The following is an 8,513-nucleotide window of genomic DNA, read 5'->3' as shown; positions in this document are numbered from 1 at the left end:
AGAGACAGAGACAGAGACAGAGAGAGAGAGTCACATGCACTTCTCATGACTATTGTTCCAAAGTTTATATTGAGGAAAGAAATGGGAGGTGGGCAATAAACATAGCTTCAGGTAAATCTGATAATATGTTTTTATATAAGAACATGAAGAGAAGGATCCTTGGCAGGCCTGTTTCAGCTGCTTCTGTAGCTTGGTCTGGCTTTTGCAGTCTTACCTGGGCACTACGTCTGACACCATGGGGAAACAGGACAATCGAGTGGCCTACAGGAATCCAATGGCAATGGCCAGATCAAGAGGTCCGATCGAGTCTTCAGGGCCAACCATCCAGGATTATCTGAATCCACACAGGCTTACCTGGGAAGAAGAGAAAGAGCAACTAGAAAGAAAAACAAAGGCTCAAAGGCTTTGGCTGAACTTGAAGGAAAAATGAATGAGAATTGGAAGAAAGAACTAGAAAAGCACAGAGAGAAATTATTAAGTGGAAATGAGAGCTCATTCCCCCCTCAAAAAAAAATAATAGAGAAGGAAGAAAGAAAAGAAGAAATATGATAGGTATTCATCTTCTTCTTCATCGAGCTCTGATTCTTCCAGCAGTTCTTCAGATTCTGAAGATGAGGAAAAGAAGCAAGCAAAAAGGAAAAAGAAAAAGAACTGTTCATCTAAATCTTCTGAAAGCGCCTATCAGAAACTGAGTCAGACCATAAGGATAGTTTAAAAAAAAGAAGTCAAAGGATGCAACTGAGAAAGAAAAGGACATTAAAGGACTTAGCAAGAAAACAAAGATGTATGCTGAAGATAAACTTTCTTCATCTGAGTTCTTGTCAGAATCAGATCATACTGAAGAGGTACAAGTGAAAAAGAAGAGAAACAGTAAAGAACTAGAATAAGCAACAGAAAAACAAAAAAGAAAAAAAGAAGCATAAGAAACACAGTAAGAAGAAGAAAAAGAAGGCTGCTAGTTCAAGTTCTGTGTCACCATAACATTGACAAAACCATGACTCCCCTATGAGGAAAGTGCAATGTCTAAAGAAATTTCAATTGTGAAATTACTATACATTTACTCATACGCATGAATTTTCTTGTTCTTAGAATTGTTCCTGGACTATTCAATAGGCACACCAGTGCCACTATGTGAAAGGGCCGTAATTGTTGCCTGCTGCTTGAGCGTCCACTAACCTGGGAGATAACACACTGTAGTCACACTCATGGTTAAAATATCTGGGAAGAAAGCTAATATTTTTGAGCAGAAGTATCTAGTGATGAATCGATAGGAAATGAATCTGGATACATCTTAAGATGTAATCAGAAATGGCCAGATGACTCTAGTTAAATTTTTTAAAGTAGGGATTACATTAATATTTTGAAATCCTTGCTCTGTAAATAAGTGTATCTTTTTTTCCCCCTTGTATACTTTTTATTACCTGAAGAAGGAGCTTTTAGAGTGGAGGGAGAGGTGGTTTGCTATTTCTTTAGCTAGCAGAATAGTGTGTCTTTGTTCCTCATACCTCCTACTTTTGTGGACAGAGTAGCCCTACTGCCTGGGGAGGTCAGAGCTGTGTATGAGCCCTCTTGCCCTTTATTGATCTTAATGGCATCTGTGGACTTTGTCATTTGCTGCTTTGAGTGAATCAGAGAAATAGCCCTTTGCAGCATGACAAAGTCCCAACACTCTGAGTTTATACCTCTACATCAACAAAAACATTGTTTTTTCAGCTTTAGAATGTGTTATGTCATATGAATTAATTTTTGACTGTACTTCAGCTTTGGAGAGAAATTGCTTCATATAGGCACTGATACTTTTTGAACTTAATAGCTAAAGATTCTAAGATGCATGTTTTATACTGTTAAGTTTTAACCAGTCAGGAAAATTTTATGTAACCGATGATAGTTTATTTTTTTGTATGAATGTTGTTCAGGCTATTTGTTAACTCTTATTTGTACTATCTCAGGTTCATTACTATGTTTAATGGCATCCTTCCTAAGATATTTAGCGTGTAAAAAACAGATGTTGAGTTTTTGTTTTAAACAGCATCATATTGAAGCTGAGACTTACAAACAAGTTGAGTAACAGATCTGGTATGCAGTATCTTGTTACATAGAGCTATTGCCAGAATCTTAGTAAATACAATATTTCTTTTTTTTTAAAAAAAACATTAAATAATAACAAAATTATTCAAAAGGAACCCTGATTATTTTTTATTTAGCGTATAAACTCTATGTCACATTATTCCAAGACTCTAAGCTTATTTTTATTTTTACTGATTTAATAACTGCTGACTCAAATAGATGATTATAATAAAATAATTTTTATCTTGGCCTAATTGCAAAGTGAATGTATTAAAAAATGATTTTGTCTTCTTGCACCATCTTGTGTACCATGAATGATCTGCTAAGCAAACACAGAGAAAGTATAAGAAGACATTCTACTTAATTTCATCATATATTTGTTTGATTTGCTTCTTAAAATTTAATACCTATTTCACTTTGAAATGCTAGATATTGAAAGCTTTGTGTTTAAACATAATTCAAAGTAGAGTTTTACTTGGATCAAGATTTTTAAAAGATAACCCATGAGATTACTATGTCCTTTTATATCTGAAAGTGGAGCTCCTAATCATAGTATGTCATGCCGAAGTAGGGTATCTTTTCATTTCATTTTCATAAGATTTTCTAATGTCTCCAGGCTACTCCTAGGACTACTGCCATTCATGTGTATGGAAATATGTGATCTGTAGTTTTTTAGGACTGGCTTTCTCTGCTTAGCACAATGTTTTAAGGTTCATCAATGCTGTACTGTGCTTCATTTCTCTTAACTACCAAGTAATAATACCTTGTCTGCGTAGAGAGCACTTTGTCTGTTCATTCACTTATTGATGGATATTTAGGCTCTTCCAACCTTGTGTCTATTATGGATAATGCTGCTATGAACATTAATGCTTAGGCAAGCTTAGGCAAGTGCAGGGACCACGGTTTGATCCCCCGTACCACATGCTGTGTCAACCTGCCCCCAGGGTGGGCTGAGATGACCACAGATTCTGGGCATCCTGGCATGTGTCTGCAATCCCAGAGCTGGGAGGCTGAAAATAGGAGGATCACCATGAGTCTGAGCGGCATAGTGAGACCCTGCAACAACTAAATACATTAAAAAAAAGCAACAACAAATATTGAAGTCCTAACTTTCCCTCTAGACTGTGTAAGTCAGCATGACATCTGACTGGGAAATGTTGCTGGTATAATTAACTGAAATGAGATCATTCTGGTGGACTCTTAATCTAATACAAATTTATACAGAGGGGAAGATGGTACACAGATACACGAATGCCCATGTTAAAATTAGAGATAGGCTGCTGCAAACCAAGGAAATCCTGGGAGCCAGAGAGAAGCCTGAAACAGTTGTGCTAGGGTATCCCCAACGGGGGCATGTGAATGCAGTACGAATGTATCCCCAAGTGAGTGGTTTAGACAGCAAAACATTATTGTCTTATCGGTTCTGGAGGTGAGAAGTCTGAGATCAATGGGTGGCAGGACCACATTTCAGGACTACAGTATCTAATGTTCTCTCAGTGGTTTTAACGGGGTTTGTCCTATATATATTTTTTTAAATAGAAGAAACAAAAGCAGCTGAAGATGAAATGGAGAAGCTTTACAAATCATTAGAGCAAGCTAGTCTGTCTCCTCTGGGAGACCGAAGACCTTCTACTAAAAAGGAGCTGAGGAAGTCTTTTGTTAAGAGGTGCAAGAATCCATCTATCAATGAGAAACTTCACAAAATCCGAACCTTGAATAGCACGTTAAAGGTAAGACAGTTATGGACTGGATGAACTCTGTTGATGTGAGGCAAAAAGTGGCTGATTCTGCAGAGAGATTCATGTAGGTCACAGTGAAGGAAGGGCATGAAGCATAAACATAATCTTCATAGGGTAAGATGATTCTGGACATTCTGAAGCATTGGGACACTCATACTGTAGCACCCAGAGCAGCTTTTGGAAAAAGACCTTGATTTTACATTTAACCCCTAGATGGCAAGGAGCATGTGTAATTTGTTTTTGTATCCCTTATGCCTAGCACTATACTTGGCTCAATAAATGTTGATTAGAGAGAGCTAATGAATTGGTGAGAATGAACAGTAGTATGTTTGCATGCTGTATCCAGGAGAAAATTCTGGATTTAGGGTTCAGCAGAGCCTGTTTGCCTTAGGTAAGGCATCCAAGGTACACTGAGCCCCAGCGGGAAGTGTACAGTTCATAGTCATAAGCCAGCAGATGTTGTCACAATGGGAGCAAAGGACAGTGTACAGGATGCACTGAAGCAATTTTCAGGACCTCTTGTGACTAAAATGATTGTTCATAATAAAAGCATCCTGCTTTCACATTTATATTATAACATGAATAGGAGAAGGTCAGGGTGCTTTGTAAAATAGAGCTAAATTAAGTAAATGTTTATAGATTTGGAAAAGCCTTGATAAGTCCTGCAATTTAATTCTGTTTTGTACATGTCTTTTTGCATTAAGAATGTGAGTCCTTTTCCAGGAAGAGAAGTCATCAATCAAAGACAAGGCTGCCAAGAGGCAATTGAGGGGCTTTTGTTATTCAGATATCCCACTTAGTCATTAGAAGACCCAAAGCACCCTAAGAGGCTATAAAAATGAGGCTATAGAAGGAAAGGCAAAATGTATTTTAATTACACAAAGACACTCAAAATGCAGAGACATTTCCTATTATTTCATGATAAGAAGACATTGCCAGCAGTTATTCAGCATGGTGTACATGTAGGATCATTCCATATCATGTGCCATAGTATGTAGGGATTTTGTAGTCTTTTTTTTTGTAGTCTTAATTGTCTGTAAGAGTTGAATATGAATAAATAACTTTTTTAGTCAACAGCTATTTCCTGACTCTTGCTGTGTACCACGCAGTATTCTAGGTCACTGTGACCATTAAATGGAACATTGTGGGCAATGGAACAGAGAGGAGACAAATAGTTTAAATACAATGTGACAAGTGTGGTGTGGGATACAAATTCAGGAGGCTGTGACAGCCTAGAGGAGGGTTGTGACTGCTTCTAGGGTCTTAGTGTCAGCATTGCAGAGACAATGACAACTAGATAATAAGAGATGAAGGAGATCAGGAATGGAAGAGAAAGGCCTTCAGGACACGAAATGTCTACCAGAGGTGGATTATCTTTACAGCTCATGTTGGGAGAAATAAGAATCCAAGGAGAGCATGGGTGGCTTGGGCCAGCTGTAGGAGAAAGACTGTGCTCTCAGACGCTCCATAGACTAGGAGCCTAAAGATTTTAGACCTGCATAGGGTCATGTTCTGACTTAAAAATCAAGAAGTTCAGTTGTCTTAGTCTCTTTTCCCTTGTTGGTACATAGTATCTGATATCCACAACTTTAAGGAGGAGAGGTTTATTTGGATAGTGGTTTCAGGGATTCAGCCCCTGCTTAGATGACTTCAAGACAGAACATCATGGCACAAGAGTAAGCAGGAGGAAAAAAGCATGTTTAGTGCATCATTACTGGAAAGCAGAGCAGGGGAATAGTGCCAGAGAGGAGGGGCCAGAAGACACTCTCGTGATCTGCCTAGACACATGGAAGGGTGTTTTACTAATCCCCATGGAGGCTTTCCAATCAGTGAAGTTGGCAAATTAAACTTAACCAGCACACCAGTAAACATGGTTTTGTGACTGTTCATTTTCTATACATTGTGGGCATGATAAATGGATGGTAATGATTGAATTGACATGCACCTTCTTTTCTCTGAGTAGGTTACAAATTACTCGCAAATGTAGCAAATTCAAAGAAGAAGGATTTTATTATTATTTCAAGGTTTCTGTGGGTAAAGAATCTGGGTATGGCTTGCACAGCTTTCTCTTTTAGGTTTCTGCTGAGGCTCTAACCATGCTGTCACTGGGCTGCTCTCATTTCTCCACCAGGACACATCTGACCCTGAACTCTTACAGTGGTTGTTGGCAGGATTCAGTTCCCTGCAAGTTGCTTTTGGGCTGTTGGTTGGAGGAAAAGTCTGGGCTTCTTTGCAGAGCAGCTCACAACCTGGAAGCTGGCTTCTCTCAGAGTAACCAGATAGGAAAAGTTAGTAAGCAAGATAAATTATAACCCAACTGTAGTAGTGACTCCATGAAACTTATACACTATACTTTTTAGCAGATGTAAGTTGTTGTTAGGTGCATTCTACTTAAAGCGTGGGCCACAACATGACATGAATCCAGAAATCAGGGAACATCAGGGACATCTCAGGGCTGCCTTCCCAAACCAGTTGATCTACTGTCTGGATACTTGTGAGAAGCAGCCCTTTCCTTAGGTCTATGAGGCTTCCCGAAAGTGTTATGCTGGGGGTTAATGAAATGTAACCCATGTTATGTGGTCTCAGTAACCTCAGGATGATACAGTGATGTGGAAATTAGCCTTGTTGGAAGAAAAAAAAATTAAAAACAAAACACACCAATTTATTCGATGGAGAACAGTTTGGTACATATATGTCTATGTTTCAAGGCTATCATAATTTTTAAGCTAATTTTAAAATCTCATGGCAGTTGCTTTTGAGGGGAAAGAGAGAATTTGATCGATTGGGGCACAAGTAGAGCTTCTAAAGTGCTCAGAAGTTAGCATTGCTTACAATCGAATGGATGTGCCCATTATTTGATAATCCACTAAGCACAACAAATTATTCATACACTTTCCTCTATTGTTACAAGACAATAAATGCTTCAAAGCTGGTGTATGAAGAAGCAAAGACAGTTTCATACAGAAATAAGGACACTGTTTGAAGAAAATAATATTTATATTAGTGACAGGTGTATCATTAAGAAAAATCCCTGCACTGGAATGGTATCAGAATGAATGTTCTTTTTGGAAATTGAGCAAACTGTCATGCCATATACTAAATGTAGATCTGTTAGAATTTTGGCTGCTCAAATTCACTGACTTTTGGCCAAGTTTGTCTTTATTTTTAAGTGAATGATTAATAGAATGACTAATGGATCTGAATGAAACTCTGCCTGCCTTTCTCTGCCTTCAGTGAAGAGGAATGAACATACTCTTCCCTGTTGCTGCTCTGCTGGCACACACTGCCAATGCTTCGGTCTGTGCTCAGCATGTACTGGATACTTGCAGTAAAAATGGAAAGGACGATATGCTTTCTTTAGCAGTATTTTTTTTTTTTTTTGTGGAACTGGGGATTGAACTCAGGCCCTTGTGCTTGCCAGGCAAGCACTTATTCTACTGAGCTATCTCCCCAGCCCCTAGCAGTATTTTTTTGATTTTATTTTTATATTAATTTAATTGAGAAAGAAGTAGCAATGAGACAGTTTCAAAACAGGCCAGTAGGACAGTTACAATCATTAATACATTGCACATTGTTGTCTTCATAGTAGTTATTCATAGTACAAGATTCAGACATGATATCTTGTCTAAACACTATTAGTTCAAAACTTTCTTCTCATTGGACTAGACTGGATTACTTTGCTGAATTCATGTACCTTCAGTATATGAATGGCAATGGAATAGCCATCTCTGACAAAAGTAAACAAAAAAGGGGAATATAAATGAAGGATCATTTTGTAGTGAAAAAAATACATATGTATATACAAAATAGTTAGCATAGATATATAGCTACCTTCTCTTAGCATAATTTTTTTGAGATCCTTATTTGCCTCAAGGAAGCAAGGTAGTTTGTTATCAAATAGTTCAAAGTCCCAGACAGCATCCCAGGGCAGCCAGGAGCAGCAGGGTTTTTTGTGTGATGCTCTACATACCAGGGTGCAGGTCTACAGAGAAGCTCCATTTTGTTGTTTCATTAATTTCCTTCCTCTGTATGCGTACAGATAGCTTTTTCTTTTATCTACAAAGACATAACAGAGCTTGGGCCCAAATAGCAAGGAAACCGAACTGTTTAGAAAAACAAAAAGCACCACGAGAAGGATCATTTTCATTCTCCAAATTAGAAACCCTTTCTTAAAATTTTTATTAGATTTAAAAATCAGTTTCCCACTTTTTGGTTAATTTTTAAAGATTCTATTCCTTTAAGTAAAATATTGCTTTCCCTTTGAAGCTGATGTCTAAATTTCTTTAGAACAAAATAAAACTCAAATAACTGTGCTAATAGTATCATAGTGACATCAGAGGGTGAAAGCTTATTACTTATTTATCCTTTAGGGAAAAGATTGTTTTGAACATAGATATTCAGAACTCAGAGAAAAGCTATGAAACTCTTTGGCCCTGCCTGATCGTCTACTAGCAATCCCCTTAGGTACCTATTTCATCCCCTCTTCCCTCCTCTTTTGGGTCCTGGGTCCTCTGCTTGTCAGTCCTCTTTGCTTACCTCCCTGCACTGCTCTTGCTCCTTCCTGAAAAGCAGGCTTTCTACCTGTCTCTCAGTCAGTCAGTCAGTCAGTCAGTCAGTCAGTCAGTCAGTCTCTCTGTCAGTCAGTCAGTCAGTCAGTCAGTCAGTCAGTCAGTCAGTCAGTCAGCCAGCCAGCCAGCCAGCCAGCCA

General features: G+C 38.3%; 1 protein-coding gene and 1 pseudogene across 7 annotated transcripts in view; both read left to right on the top strand.

Moving 5' to 3' along the window:
• Nucleotides 1–8,513, top strand: part of Ipcef1 (interaction protein for cytohesin exchange factors 1) — a 215,062-nt gene that overhangs the window by 201,801 nt on the left and 4,748 nt on the right. For all 7 annotated transcript variants that reach the window (XM_023712255.1, XM_023712253.1, XM_023712257.1 and 4 more), the window contains one exon: nucleotides 3,607–3,797. In XM_023712255.1, the coding sequence (XP_023568023.1) occupies nucleotides 3,607–3,797 (191 nt within the window). The remainder of the gene's footprint in view (nucleotides 1–3,606; nucleotides 3,798–8,513) is intronic.
• LOC105741800 lies at nucleotides 236–981 on the top strand (annotated as a pseudogene).

This window comes from Octodon degus, unplaced genomic scaffold (assembly GCF_000260255.1).
Source record: "Octodon degus isolate 3935 unplaced genomic scaffold, OctDeg1.0 scaffold00024, whole genome shotgun sequence".
NCBI lineage: Eukaryota > Metazoa > Chordata > Mammalia > Rodentia > Octodontidae > Octodon > Octodon degus.
Note: the sequence above shows the minus strand (reverse complement) of the source record. Positions and strands in the feature narration are given on the sequence as shown.